Source organism: Gopherus evgoodei, chromosome 8 (genome assembly GCF_007399415.2).
Source record: "Gopherus evgoodei ecotype Sinaloan lineage chromosome 8, rGopEvg1_v1.p, whole genome shotgun sequence".
Classification (NCBI taxonomy): domain Eukaryota; kingdom Metazoa; phylum Chordata; order Testudines; family Testudinidae; genus Gopherus; species Gopherus evgoodei.
The window spans coordinates 55993926-56011369 of record NC_044329.1 but is presented as its reverse complement, the minus strand read 5'-3'; the positions used below and the strand labels follow the sequence as shown (position 1 = coordinate 56011369).

The 17444-nt window shown below is 49.9% G+C and overlaps 1 protein-coding gene across 2 annotated transcripts in view; it reads right to left on the bottom strand.

Annotated features, from left to right (window-relative positions):
* Positions 1 to 9830, bottom strand: part of KIAA1614 (KIAA1614 ortholog) — a 44131-nt gene extending 34301 nt beyond the window's left edge. For both annotated transcript variants that reach the window (XM_030571987.1, XM_030571988.1), the window contains exons 1-3: positions 9751 to 9830; positions 3816 to 4835; positions 128 to 191 (exon numbers count right to left, since the gene is read on the bottom strand). In XM_030571987.1, coding sequence (XP_030427847.1) covers positions 128 to 191; positions 3816 to 4809 — 1058 coding nt within the window. In that variant the 5' untranslated portion in view covers positions 4810 to 4835; positions 9751 to 9830. The remainder of the gene's footprint in view (positions 1 to 127; positions 192 to 3815; positions 4836 to 9750) is intronic.
* Between the last annotated feature and the right edge of the window lie 7614 nt (positions 9831 to 17444).

Genomic DNA, 17444 nt, shown 5'->3' with positions numbered 1-17444 from the left:
TACAGGGGAGTGGGAAGTTAAGGAACCAGACGAAGACCCACCACGGACTGCCTACTAGTTTTAAAAATACATGTGGGGGGGGGGGGTGCAATCTTCACTTCCTTTCCGCAGTGTTCTCAACTCTTACCTGTACCCTTCTGAGTCCTGCAGTGAGATCCCAGAGTCCCAGTCCAGGTCATTCACCAGCAGCTCTGCAACCCAGAACAGAGATGCACATTGAGTCGCACACCTCAGCAACAGGTAAAGCAAGGAGTGTGAAAGTGACACTGCTCTTCTGTTCACAACAGATCCCATTCACCCGTAAACCAAGCGTAGGGCTCATCCTCCAAAGCCAATCCTTTCCTTCTAGATTATGTCGCCATAATGCAGCGTATTTCAAAGGCTTCCAATCCGCAATATGAGGATTTTTGAGATACCCTCTGGTCTGACACCAAGATACCTCTGGCAAAAGAGAACAGCATGGGCTTCACTAGGGTTTGTTCTAAAATAAATCTACTAGGACTTGTATCACTCCATTGAGTTGGGTGGTTTCAGCTTTCATGAGATAGTGATAAGGAGAGTTACTGTTGCCTTCCTAGCCATGTTTCCACAAAGAAGGCTGACTACTCACTTAGCAAGCCCTGCAGATGATGCACTACCCATTCCCACAGAGAAGGGATTTGGGTGCCACTGTACCTAGAGCTACAGTTTTCTACAGGAGTGTCTTGTTTCTCCTCACTCAGCCTTTCCCTTATAATATGGCGAGGACAGAGCTCACACAGCACTAGGCCATATTTTGGAAAGAAATGGTCACCCTGACAGGGAGTCAGCAAATAATGATGCACTAGTGGGGATGGAAACTTCTGGAGACAAACAAGTAGTGAGTTTGCTGATCTACTGTCCATAGTACTTCAAGGGTGGATCTCCAAAAGAAAAATTGAGCTTCTACCACTTTCTGTATGGATAAAGTGTCCTGAAAAGGGCTTTTTTTCTGCTTGTATTTTAAATATTAGAAATTCAGGCCTTGGCTCTTCTGTTTAACCTGGAAGACACTACGGATGACTGCAGAACTGGCAGCATTATGACCTCAGATCTATTCTACAAGTGAAACCTGATTAATTGAGAGAGGTGATTTTTATTCACACACTGTAAAATCTTGGGATTGTATGCATATGGAACTGAAATACTGGAGAAACACTTAACAGAAAAGCTGTCTTTGTTAAAGATTCAATTTTGAGCTGTGAATGCCTGCAAACCACATCTGAAGCCTCCAGCCAGGCTTGCCATTCCTCATTTTTAAGCTACATTGATAAGGCTTGAATGTAAGTGATTACATAAGGAACGTGCACTGATTAAATTGAAGTGGTAGCTCTTTTTTTTTTTTTTTTTTTTTTTTTGAGAAAAGGCCTGTGATTTAAAAAAAAAAAAATACAAAAACCCTCAACGCCCTCCCCGTGCATTTCAGGCCTTCTTTTCCTATCATAAAGGAGCAAAAATGGACAACGGTCACAACTCCAGTTTGTTGTGCTTTCTTTGCAGGGCATCTGTAAGGCTATGTCTACACTATGGGATTACTCCAATTTTACATAAACCGGTTTTGTAAAATAGATTGTATTAAGTCGAGTGCACACGGCCACACTAAGCACATTAATTCGGTGGTGTGCGTCCATGGTCCGAGGCTAGCGTTGGTTTCTGAAGTGCTGCACTGTGGGTAGCTATCCCATAGTTCCCGCAGTGTCCCCCGCCCATTGGAATTCTGGGTTGAGATCCCAATGCATGATGGTGCAAAAACAGTGTCGCGGGTGATTCTGGGTAAATGTCATCACTCATTTCTTCCTCCGTGAAAGCAAAGACAGACAATCATTTTGCGCCCTTTTTCCCTGGATTGCCCTGGCAGATGCCATAGCATGGCAACAATGGCGCCCATTTTGCCTTTTCTCACTGTCACCGTATGTGTACTGGATGCTGCTGACAGAGGCGGTACTGCAGCACCACACAGCAGCATTCATTTGTCTTTGGAAGAGAGCAGAGATGGTTACAAGTCATTCTGTACCATCTGCTGTGCCATTGTAAATTGGCGATGAGATGATGGTTATCTGTCCTTCTGTACCATCTGCTGCTGTCATGGGTGCCCCTGGCTGAGGTCGGCCGGGGGCACGAAGACAAAAATGGGAATGACCCCCTTGGGCATTCCCTCCTTTATGTTGTATCTAAAAATAGAGTCAGTCCTCCCTAGAATATGGGGCAAGTGTGCTAGAGAACCAGTGTACCAGAGAGCACAGCTGCTCCGTGTCAGATCCCGCAGAAATGATGAGCTGCATGCCATTCTAGGGGGTGCCCCTGCAACAACCCCACCCATTGCTTCCCTGCTCCCCCAACCCTCCTGGGCTACTGTTGCAGTGTACCCCCCCATTTGTGTGATGAAGTAATAAAGAATGCAGGAATAAGAAACACTGACTTTTTAGTGAGATAAAATGAGGGGGAGGCAGCCTCCAGCTGCTGTGATAGTCCAGGTAATACATTAAACGGTGCGGGGGAGAGGAGCCCAGCATCCCGCTGCTATGATAGTCCAGGCAGTACAGAATCTTTTCTTTAGACATGAAAAGGGGGGCGCTGATGGAGCTCAGCCCCCTGTTGCTATGATGAAGACAGTTACCAGCCGTTCTGTACCATCTACAGGGAATGACCGAGAGTCATTCCTATTTTTACCCAGGTGCCCCAGGCCGACCTCACCTGAGGCCAGCCAGGAGCACTCACGGGATGATGACAAGGACAGCTATCAGTCCTTTTGTACGGTACCGTCTGCCACCAGAGAAGGGAGGGGAGACGATGCTGCTGTTCACTGCCGCTGCACTGTGTCTACCAGCAGCATGCAGTAGACATAGGGTGACATATAAAAAAGTCAAGAAATGATTTTTTTCCCTTTTCATTCACAGGGGTGTGGAGGAGGGGAAAATTGACGAGATATACCCTGAACCACCCCAGACAATGTGTTTGACCGTATAGGCATTGGGAGCTCAGCCAAGAATGCAAATGATTTTCAGAGACTGCGGGGACTGTGGGATAGCTGGAGTCCTCAGTCTCCCCTCCCTTCCTCCATGAGCGTCCATTTGATTCTTTGGCTTTTCGTTACGCTTGTCACACAGCACTGTGCTGTGGACTCTGTATCACAGCCTGGAGATTTTTTTCAAATACTTTGGCATTTCGTTTTCTGGAACAGAGCTCTGATAGAACAGATTTGCCTCCCCATACAGCGATCAGATCCAGTATCTCCCATACGGTCCATGCTGGAGCTCTTTTTGGATTTGGGAATGCATGGCTACCCGTGCTGATCAGAGCTCCACACTGGGCAAACAGGAAATGAAATTCAAAAGTTCATGGGGCTTTTCCTGTCTACCTGGCCAGTGCATCCGAGTTCAGATTGCTGTCCAGAGCGGTCACAATTGTGCACTGTGGGATACCGCCCGGAGGCCAATATCGTCGATTTGCGGCCACACTAACCCTAATCCTATATGGTAATACCGATTTCAGCGCTACTCCTCTCGTCAGGGAGGAGTACAAAAACTGGTTTAAAGAGCACTTTATATCGATATAAAGGGCCTCATTGTGTGGACGGGTGCAGCGTTAAATCGGTTTAACACTGCTAAAATCGGCTTAAACGCGTAGTGTAGACCAGGCCTAAGTAACGGTGAGTGAGACTGTGTAATTCAGAGTGGACAGCAGGGATAGGTACAGCAAGACAGGACTGAGGTGCATGGCAGAGCAGCATTAAGATGGCTGTGACACTTCCTCTGCCCATTACACACACTTGAGATGCTCCCACATCAAATACCCACCTTGAGCGGCTCCATCCTTCGCTAGCATGAGTGCTTCCTTCGCATAGCGATGAGGCTCCAGAGGAGAGCGGTTCTGCCTCGACAGGCTCAGCATCTCCTGCAGTACAGCCCGGTTCTTCTCCACCCGCTCAGCCAGAGACAGCCCGCTGGCAACACTGGCAGCACTGCCAAGGCTGTCCCAGCTCTCAGCCCTCCACAGCCGCCCTGATGGGGCTAACCCCCTGCACAGATCGTCCTTTTGAGCCAGGGGGAGGCTCTCCAAGTCCCTACCCTGAGCCAGCTCTTCTCCAAAGGGGGCTGGTTTGCCATGGTCTTCAAGGGATGATTTTTGGCTGCTTGAGGGAAGATTCCTAATGGAGCTGGTGCCCCAAAGCTCATTTGGGGAGCCCCTTTGGGCCCTGTTTTCTGAGCAGTAGTCAGCATTCTCTTGCAAGCTCCTTCCTGGGCTTGGGAGCCTCCAGAGTTCCTCAGCTGAACCACAGCCCAAGGCACTGCCTCCTCCCACTGTTCTCTGAGTCTTCAGAGCATCTACATTGTCAGCGTAAAGGTCTGCAGCCACAGGCCCCCTGGCACCCTGCCCAAAGTCCACATCGTCATGGCTGTCTAGCAGCACGTCCGTCAGGTAAGTGCGGATCTGAGCCCGTGGCTCCACCACTGTGTCCTGGGGGACCCCCTCCACCACTGCCAGACCTGGCGCAAGCTTCCCTTTCCTGGCCTTCGGCTTCTTCAGAGAGGCCCATTCCTGGGACACTGCTCCTCCCTGCTTAACGGTCAACCTCTTCTCCTTCAGAGCCTTCACCTTGCCCTCCAGAATAGAGTGAGTGGCCCTGCCTGGTTCCCCTCGCAGCCCCGCTGGCTCCAGGGCCACTTGGACAGGCTGGTCGATGCTGGGCTCAGCACTCTCAGTGGGGAGGTTGCTTCTATTGGCCTTCTTGCCATGCTGCTTCGAGCCCTTCATGGCTCTTCTCTTCTCTATAGACGAGTTCCCCTCCATGCCGACCTTCTGCCTCCCAGGGGCCCCTTCAGAGAAAACAAACAGCAGTTAGGGCAGAACTCAGCTGGACTGTAAAGGGAGCTCTCTGCAGCACCACAGCTGGATGGGCTTACACACCCTCCTCTCAGGGAACTGCTTTTCCCATTGCTCCCGCTAATAACATTGGCCAGCTCCACACAGCCCTTGCCAAAGGTCTCTAAGCATTGCATACAAGTATTTACACTGCAGTAGCCTCTAGGAGCTCCAGTCATGGACCAGGGCCCCACTGGGCTAGGTGCTGCGCAGATAGAACAAAAAGATGGTCCCTGCCTATCATAACCTAGTCCCAGATTTGGACCTTAGCGTCCAAAATATGGGGGTTAGCATGAAAACCTCCAAGCTTAGTTACCAGCTTGGACCTGGTAAAGCTGCCACCACCCAAAAAATTAGAGTGTTTTGGGGCACTCTGGTCCCCCCAAAAACCTTCCCTGGGGACCCCAAGACCCAAATCCCTTGAATCTCACAACAAAGGGAAATAAACCTTTTCCCTTCCCCCCTCCAGGTGTTCCTGGAGAGATACACAGAAGCAAACTCCATTAATCTAAACAGAGGGAGTCCACCCTCTCTATTTCCAGTCCTGGAAACACAAGCACTTCCCTCTTCACCCAGAGGGAATGCAAAGTCAGGCTAGTAAATCTAACACACACAGATTTCCCCCTGATTTCTTCCTCCCACCAGTTCCCTGGTGAGCTGCAGACTCAATTCCCTGGAGTTCCCCACTAAAGAAAAACTCCAACAGGTCTTAAAAGAAAGCTTTATATAAAAAAGAAAGAAAAATACATAAAAATGGTCTCTCTGTATTAAGGTGACAAATACAGGGTCATTTGCTTAAAAGAATATTGAATAAACAGCCTTATTCAAAAAGAATACAATTCAAAGCACTCCAGCAACTATAGACATGTAAATACAAAACAACAAACCATCTTTGTACTCACAACTTGGAAACAGAAGATTAGAAAGCAGGAAATAGAAAAAATCACTCCTCATAGCCGAGAGAGTACAGGCAGAAGACCCCAGAACAAAGGACTCACACACAAAGTTCCCTCCACCCAGATTTGAAAAAGTCTTGTTTCCTGATTGGTCCTCTGGTCAGGTGTTTCAGATTACTTCTTTCCAGGTGAAAGAGATGTTAACCCTTAGCTATCTGTTTATGACACTGCCCCACTAAGCGTAGATGTTTATTGATTATCCCTGTGTCAAGGAAGGGCAAAGAGAGAGACCGAGCAACTTGCCCAAGTTCACAGCATTCTGGGGACCAGAAGTCAGGAATCCCAGCTCTTAGGGCCCTGCTCCCACTACTAGCCAACAGGCCCTCCCCACAGTTGTGTGCAGTTCTTGGGTACAACCATCATTGCAGGCAGAAATTCACCTGGAGTTGCCATTTCACTATCTTATACTTTCCATCACAATCCTATGTAGTGAGAGTGGAGTGCGGCTTTTGGATCGGTTACTGCACTAAGCTGAAGCAAGGAGGAAGAGACAAGTTCCATGAACTGAACTCTGTCTATGGCAATGGGCACTTCAACTTTCCTTGTCTTCAGACACATTAAACAAGTCATTCTCTCTCTGCTTTTGTCTCATCTCCCTGTATAAATGGTTTAGAATAGCAGTAAGGGCCTTCAGACTGGGCATTTCCTGGCAGATATAAGATAAAATACCTATTTGCATTTATCTCGTACATTCCATCCAAGGGCTTTTGCAAAGGCAGGTGAGTATTATCATCCCCATTTTAGAGACAGGGAAACTGAGGCACTGAGCGATTAAGTGCATGACATAGGCAGATCAGTGAAAACACTGAGAGAGAACTCAGGTGTCCTGACTTGCAGTCCCTGGCCTAGCCTCTAGGTCATGCTGCCTCTCCTCAGGCAGTGAACCAGCTGGTCATTAAGAGCCACTATTGACTGAGAACTGCTGAGTTAGGAAAGTGACCAGCCTGAATGAAGTTTTGGGGGAAGTTTAAGACCCACCCCCAACTCGGCTCATTCAGTCTCACACTACTGCTAGTTGTCAGCACATAGCAAGGGCTCCTCCACTCCCAAATCTGTCTATAACGTCAGAGGGAACATTAGTGATTTTCAGAAGGTGTGGATCAGCCTCCAGAAGAGGCTAAATTCGCTAGGCTGGGCTGGTAATCTCCCGAGATTTCAGTTATGGCCTGCCTTCAGCTGGCTTGCTTGTGGCATTCCGGCACCTCCGCTCCCAGAACTGTGGAGCCGGGCAGAGGGGCAGGAAAGCAATGAGCCAGGAGAAGAGCAAGAGAAGATATTCCCAGACGGGTGTGGGTCAGTTCTGCATGGGTTTGGAGCAGAGGTTGGGTGAGCATGTTAATTCCAGCCGCACCCGCATGATCATTCCCTAGAGTAAAGACCTCGTTCTAGGCATCACAAGCTGACTGCGTGTGCAGTTCCTAGCTGGGATGGTCAGGGCCCCAGGTGAGGTCAGATGGACTCCAATGTAGAAAGCTGAGTCTCTCCACTACAAAATAAGTTTAAATTACTATTTTTAAGCAAATCCAGGTGTGACCCTTTGTATTGGTGCATTGTGGGAACTGGTATTTAGAAATACATAGATGTACCCCAGGCTAGATGGATCCTGACACCCAATGTTCTCCTAGGTTTCTCACTACGACAGTGGGCAAACAAACACTCTCTGTGGCCCCTCCCCTCTCCACAAGTCGAGATTGAGGATAAGACTGAGCAGGTTCAGGCATTCGCCTAAGGCTGAGACGGACATTGAAGAGTGGGCACAAGGGTGAGGGTCAGAGCAGAATTCTGAGCAGGCTTTGGGGGGTTGGAGGGGAAATCAGCAAGTGACATGAAACATTCTCCTGGACTTTCCAGAAGGTCACAGGGAGAGAGACTTCAAACACAAGGGCAGTATGGGGAGGGAAGGGGAAAACCTGGATCAAAAGAATATACTCCCCCTGGAGCTGTTTCCAGACCTGAGCCTCACAGCAAACTGTTCAGAAGAGACAGAACTGCTGCCATCTCCACTTACCACATGGCTCTTCACATGGCCTTGGCTGGGATGTAGTGATTGGATGCTGTCAAGGAGCAATGGCCAAGCCCAGCCCTCCAAGCTACACAGAGCCGCGAGAACAGGCATATTTAGTGCCTTCCCTAAACCCAAGTAGCTGGCTCTGAACACTTGGGAGCTACCCCACATCCCATTTTAAAATGGTAATGACTTTGCCCTTCTGTAGCACCTTCCACCTGAGGATCTCAAAGCCCTTTGCATACTTTAACCCATCCTCACAGCATCCCTCGAAAGCAGGGGAGGTATTTTCACCCCCATCTGACAGATGAGGTCCATGAAGTCAGAGAAGCTAAGGCCCAGACTTTCAAGAGTGACTAGTAATGGGGGTGTCCCAACCTGAGGCATTGTGAAGATCCTGATTTTCAGAAAGTGTGGAAAATCAGGTTCCTTTAAGGTGTCTCAAGGTGGGCAAACAAAAATGGAGGCACCCAAAATCATTAGTCACCTTTGAAAACCTTGGCCTAAGTGACTTTCCCAAGGTCACACAGCAAGTCAGTAGCAGAGTCAGGAATAGAGCCCAGGAGTCCAAAGAATCACCCTCCACCCAGGTCACTGCAGGCTGATGATCCTGCAGTCCGATGGCTGTGTGTTGCTGTGATATTCCACTGATGTGCCAACACCCGCCTGGAATGTAACACAGTGCTATACTGAGTATCCAGGCAGCACTGCACATGTGCTTCGATCAGCCTACCTCGCACACAAAGCAGCAGTGAAGCGGTTAAAGATGTTACACATGTCTGGATGGGGAAAAAATGAATGTGACGCATTTCAGCATGTTAGCCAGGGAATCTTCCAAGAACAAAAAAGAAGCCAAAACTTGTTTTTCACCTCCAAGTTCAGCAGAAGTTTCACTGCTTAGGGTTTGTCTACAGGGGTAAAGAATGGTATACACTGAGATGTAAATTTAAACCTGTATAGTCACCCTCTCACCATCACGTAGATGCTCTTATACTGGTATAAGAGTTTTTTGTGATTTAGCTTAACCCTCTTCCCAAGCAACATAAACTAAACAGAAAACAGGCCTTCTTCCAAACGTTCACATTGCGGGTGGGGGAGTTATACTGGTACAACTATATCAGTATAATGTAAAACTTCCCCATGTAGACAAGCCCTTGAAGTCCCAATGACTCATTCAGAAATACATATCTTAAAAAACCACCAGACTGGAAAAATCTTATGCAGAAGCCATAGGCGACAAGAGGCTAAAATCACAGCTTGCCTAAGTGAGTACAACTCCAAGTGTCCACTTGTGACAGTATTGTGTGGTCTAGTGACATGGAGGTGTCAAAGGGAGGTCAGGACATGCACAGCTGAGATGCCCAAATCAATTAGTTGTAATGCAGGTCACACTCTGCTGTGCTAGGTGCTGCACAAATGCAGTGAGACGCAGCCCCTCCCCCTAGAGTTTACAGTCTAACTAGATGAGACACAGAGTAAGGGGAAAGGGAGGGTTATTTACCTGCATCTTGCAACGGGGGAACTAAGGCAGAGAGATGCAGTGATCTGCTCACTGTCACAGTCAGCGTGTAGCAGAACCAGGAACAGGACCCAGATCTCCTGAGTCCCAGTTCTGTGCCTTAAGCCACGAGCACCCTTCCTGTCTTGTGGCACTGGGGGTAATAGTGAAGCACTTAGATAATATCAGGGTCTCCTCCTAATGTACCACACCAGCTGATCCTGAGCTTCACAGAGATGCATCACAGTCACCTCCAGCTTGCACCCTCTACCGCAAACACCCACTCCCAGCCCTGTTTAACCTCCTTTGAGGCCTGAGATTCAACTGTCCTAGCCAGACAGAGGGCATGGGATAACTACTAACGAATCCCCCTCCCCACATCCTATTCAGTTCTCCACTTTCATACTCACCAAGCCTTCCTGAGTCAGCTGGGAATGGTGTGCTGCTTCTGTGTGGGACACAGGAGCTCTCCCCACGACTGAGTGGTGGGGAGAATCTCCTCCCCAACCTCCATCCAGGCTCCAGATTACACCATGGGACAGAAGTGCCTGCGAACCAGCTGCCAGCGGTGCCGGCGGCGCTCCATCTCCCCGAGACTGGATCCCAGAGGCCCTATCCGCAAGGCGGGAGCTACTCCTCAAGGCAGGACTGGGCAGAGGCTAGTCCGCTCTCTGGCCCTCTTCACTCATTTCTCTTTCCTATGCAGCACTGCGGGGATGATCATGGGAGGGAGGCAGGAAAAAGAGCACCCTTCCCGCCCCCAGATGTTAACCTTTTATAGCCGCACCAGGCAGCGGGGAGGGAGTAGAACTGCACTCGGGAGAGACATACACCAAATATGAGGGGGCAGCCTGAGAGCTATTTTGGGGGAAATCATAGCAGGACCCCAGCTGGGGAGAGGTGGTCAGCACAGGGATCACAGCAGGACCCTAGCCAAGGGGGAAGGGGAAATCAGCACAGGGAACCACAGCAGGACCCCAGCAGGGGTGAGGGGGGCAAGTCTGCACACGGGATCGCAGCAGGACCCCAGCTGGAGGGGACAAGGGAGTGGGGGAAATCAGCACAGGACCAGCTGGCTCAGCACAGGGCTCACAGCAGGACCCCGGCTAGGCCTCTCTCTGCCACGACTCCCACGAGTTAAACGCGGTGGAGTTTTCCTAGCACTCCAGCTAGAGCCAGGGCCGGAAACCGAGAGGCAGGAAAACAAAAACCAAACCAAAACCTTTGCCAGCAGCGCCCGAGTTCACTGCCTGGGTGACTCCCCTCCGCAGCTGGGGTGCCCCCGCCCCCCTTCTCCCCTCTCTTCTCCCTCCAGTGACCCAGCTGTGCAAGCTGAGAGAGCCCGGGGAGCAGGCCCCGCGCATACCAGGGCACCCAAGCAAAAAAACATGCTAACCACGGAACTGCTGGCTATAAAAGGTAAGACATGTTTGGAGGGGCCCACGGTGTCGCCATGGCTACCCACTTGCTTGGCCAGAGGGGAGGGGTGGGAATGGGGGGAGAAGCTACAAACCCACCCCATTGGCTGCACAGCCCTGGCTAGCTGAGGTGGGAGGGTGGAATTCTACACCCCGTGGGGAGCTGCTCAGTCCCAGCTTGGAGGGAAGTTGGGAGGGAGGAGGAAGCAGGAGGGGAGGGGAGGTGGTGGAAGTTTGGCCGCTTTTGGCTGCTAGTCAGGAATGTCCCTTGTTTTGTCTCCATTTTTGGAGGCGGCTGGTAGAACTGAGACCCTAGGAGTAAAGCGGGTAAAGCGGCCCTAGGAGAGCAGCAGGGCCTCTCTGGCAAGCGGAGGGAGTTATGTGGGCTTTTCAAAGGTGGGGGCAGGGGCAGGCTCTGACTGCACATTGCTTTATCAGTCCCTAGGCTGGGGACTCAGCCCCCAGGGCCAGTCAATCCTGGATGTTCTTCAAACCATGGACCAGACACAAATCTGGAGGACCCATGTTCTGCTGAGAACTAGACTGAAATTCACCGTCCACCTTCGCTCCACCCTAGCCTCCTAGTCCAAGCCTGGCTGTGTGCATAACTAGGGCACGTGAGATGTGTATTCATTCTGTCCATGCATGTCACTCACAGGCCCTGGAAAGCCAGGATGGGTTTTGAAAGCCCAACCTTGTAGAGAAGGAACTGGGCTGGGTTCAGTTCCTGTCTGTAGACTCCACATGTGACCTTGGGCAAGTCATTTAGGCCAAGAATTTCAGAAGTGTCCAGTGATTTTGGGTACCCTAACTTCAGACAACTTACAAGGGGCCTGATTATCAGATAGGCACCTTCCAGGCATCTCAAGTTGAGGCAATCAAAAATCATTAAGCATTTGGGTCTTAATCTCTCTGTCTCTCAGCCTCCTACCTGTAATGGGGGGATAATAATACCTCCTCTTTCCCACCTTGTCTCAACAAACCAAGTTCTTTGGGGCATGAACTGTCATTAGCATGAGTCTGCACAAGGCAAAGCAAGATGGGGTCCTGATCTCCATTTTGGCCTCTAGAGGCTATTTCTGAAAAGAAATAGTATTATTCTAAACATATTATTCTTTCATACATCAAGATTTGATGAGCAAATCCCAGGGAATCAATGCACAGCATACCCCTCACTGGCACTTTGACCTAAGGGACACCACCAATACACAAGACATGATTACCCAGCAGAAATCTGAGGGCGCCTTTATGGTTCCTTGCTGTCAAATATTGACAGCAGAATCACTTGTGATAACTGGGGAGCTGTCGAGGGTTGGGAGAACGTAACCCTTAGCCAGGAAATGATTCCCACTTCATATCAGGCTCCTTAATTAGCTGTGGGTTTGTGCTGTGCCTTGTAAAAGCCAGCACTACATGTCCATGGGATCACCAGCCGCTATGTGACAAGGTGGGAATTTTCTGTAATATTTTTATGATGCCTATGTGTGACTCAGTTTCCCTCTGTACTTTGCATTGCTACCCAGTGGGGGCATATGGGTTAAGTCTGCTCTTGGGGCAGTGCAGGAGATATGAGGTGTGCCTGTCATCTAGTTGCTAGAGACAGACTGAATGGCTCATTAAAAGACTGGCCAAGGCCAACCCATACCAATGGAAAAATCCAAGTGGACAATGGAAACCCCACTGACCAGAACGCTGACACCCAGCAATCAGCAGCCAAGAGGAAGGTGGTTCCCGCCTTCCCCACCTCTCAGCAGAGGCCAGCTAGAGAATAGAGGACTGAGTAGTGACAGGAAGGGGAGAAGAGTTAGGCCCCTGGAGGGACATGGCTCTCACCAGGGTCAGACAAAGGGAGAGACACAGAGAGAGCCCGGAATGGTGCCCAACCCCAGCAGCTTGGCTGGTGGATTGCTCTGGCTTGGCCAGATGGACTATGCTTTACCTTTCATTACTCCATGTGTCCTAAGGAATTCCAGTGCTGTGTCCCAGCTGACTAATAAACCCTGCTCTGGTTTGGAAAGGCTGTTGGGTGTCCCTGCAAATACCTTCTGAGGTGCCTGTGTCCCTGAAGAGTGCCCAACCCTCCAACCAGGAGTCTGTCTCTGTTGGCTTTGCTGGGCTGAGCTCAGGGTGTGAGGCAGCAGTGCTGAAGCCCACAGGCTCAGTCCTGGAGACAGTGAGAGTCTGCGGACTACCCTGAAGGAAGAGTAGGAGCTGTTGGGGTCTGGCAGGCAAAGCCTGTGGATCCATGACCCTCTATAGCTCCTCCTGCTGTGTCAGGGATGAGCCACTCAGGGCCTGAGCGTGTTTGGGAACAACTCAGGCTTCAGACATGTTTCAGGTACAATTGCAGCTGGTGTAATTCCCTGCTGGGGAGGTGCCTGGCCTGCACAGGAGCAGCACAGCAATTACCACAAGAGAGGTGCCTTTAGGATCATTTCCTGTCTCACTGGCAGGGCCGGTGCAACCATTTAGGTGAACTAGGCAGTTGCCTAGGGTGCCAAGATTTGAGGGCGCCAAAAAGCGGCGCCCCCCCAAATTTTTTTAAATGGTTGCAGCCGCTGCTGTTGAAGAGGTAGTCTGAGCTGCCCGCAGCAGCAGCTGCCTACAGCCGGCAGCCCAGGGCGCCGGCACGGCAGCCTGGCAGCCCAGCAGCCCAGGGCGCCCCCAGGGTCAGCGCGCAGCCGCAGCAGCCCAGCAGCCCAGGGTGCCTCCCGGGTCAGGGAGCCGCTGCGGCAGCCCAGCAGCCCAGGGCGCCCCCCGGGGTCAGCGCACCGCCGCGGCAGCCCAGAGGTTCGGGCTGACGGCGGCTGCGCTGACCCAGGGGAATCCCTGAGCTGCAGGCAGAGGCTCAGAATCCCTCTCCCTCCCAGAGCAGGGGCTCCAGCCTCGGCAATTTTTCTCGTTGCCGGCGGCTGGGCAGAGCTGCGCAGCTCTGCTTAGGGCACATAGCAGGGGCCCTGCGACAGTGGCACAACACCAGCAGCGCAACACCAGGGCTTCGCTTCTGGATGAAAGAGGGGGCTGCCCCTGGCTCAGCCTCCACGTCAGCCCCAGCAAGGGGCACGGAGAAGAAAAGAGCCTCAGCAGTGGTCTGGTGGAGCGGAGGAAGAAAGAGGACCCCAACGCTCATGCATTGGGCAAGGTAAGCAAGTGCCTCCCCACAGGTCGGCCTCAGGTGCCTGTGCTCCTGCCCCCTTGGTCCTTGGCTGGTCCCTGCTCCTGCTCCTGCTCCCCTTGTGCCTGGACGGCTGGAGAGAACAGCAGCCTGCAGAGCTGAGCTGCCCCAGTGCCCCCAGGCACCCCCCTGACCCCATCCCCCCCACAGCCCTGACCCCCAGCTCCGAGCCTAGTCCCTCTGAGCTGGAAACCCCCTCGACCCCATCCCCCCCACAGCCCTGACCCCCAGCTCCGAGCCCATTCCCTCTGAGCTGGAAACCCCCTGACCCCATCCCCCCAACAGCCCTGACCCCCAGCTCTGAGCCCAGCCCCTCTGAGCTGGACACCCCCCTGACCCTAACTCCCCACATCCCTGAGCCCAGCCCCTGTGAGCTGGGAACCCCTGAACCCAGAGCCCAGCTCCCCACCCAGCCATGGGCAACAGCACCACCACCCCCAGGCAACGACAGCCCATTGGTACCAATTATCACAATCACCCAGCAACTACCCATTATGTAATTGCAAATGTATACATACCATTACAGCTTTTAATGTTTTTAAATAATGTATTTAGTTTATTTTCAAATTATTACAAATTAATTTTTGAATGTATTTCACTAGTTATTTTTTACATTTCCTAATACATGTTACTATAGTATTGCAAATGTTTTATGGAAGGGGCCCCCGATTTTGCTTTGCCCGGGGCCCCCTGAGTCCTCTGGGTGGCCCTGTCTGAGTTTTAAGCCCTGCTGCTGTGTTTTGCCTGCAACAGGCAGGCCTAAGCCTGTGAGTGACCCCCATAGCAGCTGCCTGAAGAAGTGCTTGGGGGAATCATGCAGAAGGAGCATAATATTTGTTAGAGTTCTCTCCTTCTGGAGGCTGTGCTCCACTTGGTGCAGGACAGCAGTCTCAGCAGGACTCTAGGCCCAGCACCTTGCCTCAGTTTGTAGATTTGTAGTGCACCCATCACCGGGCTCAGTCTGGCACCGCTACCCCTCACCAGTGCCCAAGAAGCAGTCAAAAAAGTTGGATGGACTGGTTAGGTTAGTTTTCATGCTGTTGCTTGGCCAGTGTAGAGACCACTGAATGCATAGTATTCCTCTATGATGTTCTGTCCTGAGCAAAATTGGCATTTATGAGGTAGTGCCTGTGAGGGACAGGTGTCTGTTTATGTATCCAGCCATCATGTCTTAGGTCTTCTTGGAGGGGAGCTTTTCCATCCTGCTTTCATTGGTGACATCTGTGATGCTCTGGTAGACATCTATTGAAGACAATACTCTGACAGGATCATCTGGCAATACATCACGAGTTGATGCAAAGGCTCTTACAAAAGCCATTTCTAGTTTCAAGTTTCTTGTTTCTCTTGTTTTGTGGTATGACATATTGTTTGAGATCAACATAACTAGCAAACAACTTCAGGCAAAAGAATTTGATATATGTGATGCCATTAATCAACTTGGAGAAACCAAGAAATTTCTTGTGGGCTGCAGAAGTGACGCAGCCTTTGAGAAAACATTGGTAGATGCAGGTGAACTTGCGGAGGAGTTGGATGTACCGGCACTTTTTGAACCAGATCCAATCCGTATTAGAAAGAGGAGGAAGCAGTTCACATATGAAGCAGATGACGAACATATTTATGATCCGAATGAAAAATTCAAAGTGAACTTTTACTTTGCAGTCATTGACACAGCAATACATTCAGTTGAAGAAAGATTCACACTGATGCAGCAAATTAGTTCAGTATTTGGCTTCATATATGATGTTTACAGTTTGCAAAATAAAACACCAAAGCAAATTATTGAACATTGCTTGATTTTGGAGAAAGCTTTGCAACATGGTGAATCCAAAGATATTGATGCCTTTGACTTGTGCAGTGAATTGCAAGCTATTGCAAGACGAGTCCAAAGGAGTTCATCACCGCAAAATGTATTGAACTTCATATGGGAAAATAAGCTGACAGATAGTGTCCCTAACAGTTATTGCTCTTCGCATCCTCTGACTCTCCCAGTTTCTGTGGCCAGTGGTGAGCGAAGCTTCTCGAAGCTCAAGTTGATAAAAACATATATGTGAACATCAATGTTGCAACAAAGACTTGTTGGGCTATCTACCTTGTCAATAGAACATGACATTGCTCACAGCATTGACTTGGAGGAACATGTTTCTAAATTTGCTAAACTTAAAGCACGGAAACATAAATTCTAAATTATAACATGTTACTCTGTGACCGTGTATTGTGTATAATGTATGTGATTTTTGGGGGGAGAGGGGGCGCAAGATGGAAGTTTTGCCTAGGGAGCAAAATATCCTTGCACCGGCCCTGCTCTCTGGCCGACTTATTTCAGCTTAAGGAGAACAACAAGCACAACCAAAAGCAGAGACTCTCCATGAGAGAGAGAGACAGAGACAGCATGCCCCCAGGAGGTATCTATCTCCCCTCTGCAACAGGCTGCAGCCACATAGCCTCCCAAGTAGCCAGCTGACAATGCAGAGAGCAGTGTCTTTGGAGATTTAAAAATGCAGTACACGGAAAACAAAGGTTTCAGAGTAGCAGCCGTGTTAATCTGTATCCACAGAAAGAACAGGAGTACTTGTGGCACGTTAGGCCTGGTCTACACTACGCTGTTAAACCGATTTAACGCTGCACCCGTCCACACTACACTGCTCTTTATATCGATTTAAAGGGCTCTTTAAATCGATTTCTGTACTCCTACAAAACGAGAATAACGCTAAAATCGATATTACTATATCGGATTAGGGTTAGTGTGGACGCAAATCGACCTTATTGGCCTCATTATTTTACAGTAGCTACCCACACTGCACCGCTCCAGAAATCGACGCTAGCCTCGGACCATGGACGCACACCACCGAATTAATGTGCCTAGTGTGGATGCGCACAATCGACTTTATAATATCTGTTTTATAAAATCGGTTTAAGCTAATTCGAATTTATCCTGTAGTGTAGACATAGCCTGGGAGACTAACATTTATTTCAGCATAAGCTTTTGTGTGCTACAGCTCACTTCTTCAGATGCACAGAATGGAACACACAGACAGGAGATATTTATACATACAGAGAACATGAAAAGGTGGAAGTACGCACACCAACAGGAAGAGTCCAATCAATTGAGATGAGCTATCGTCAGCAGGGGAAAAAAAACCTTTGAAGTGATAATTGAGATGACCCATAGAAGGTGTGAGGAGAACTTAACATAGGGAATTAGACTCAATTAGTGTAATGACCCAGCCATTCCCATTCTCTGTTTAAACCTAAGTTAATTGTATCTAATTTGCATATTAATTCGAGTTCAGCAGTCTCATTGCAGTATGTATGCCACGCCTCCCTTTGTAGCTCAGATCTACAACTTCCTTCTCCCTTCACACCGCAAGTGCAGCTCATTCACAGCCATACCCCTCCTTTTCTTTAGCCCCAGTGACCTGGTCTCTATTATCACTACTTGCAGGTCCAAGAAATCACCCATCAAAAGTGTCTGACCACTTGCAGGAGTGTGTGCATAACCCTGGCTACAGTT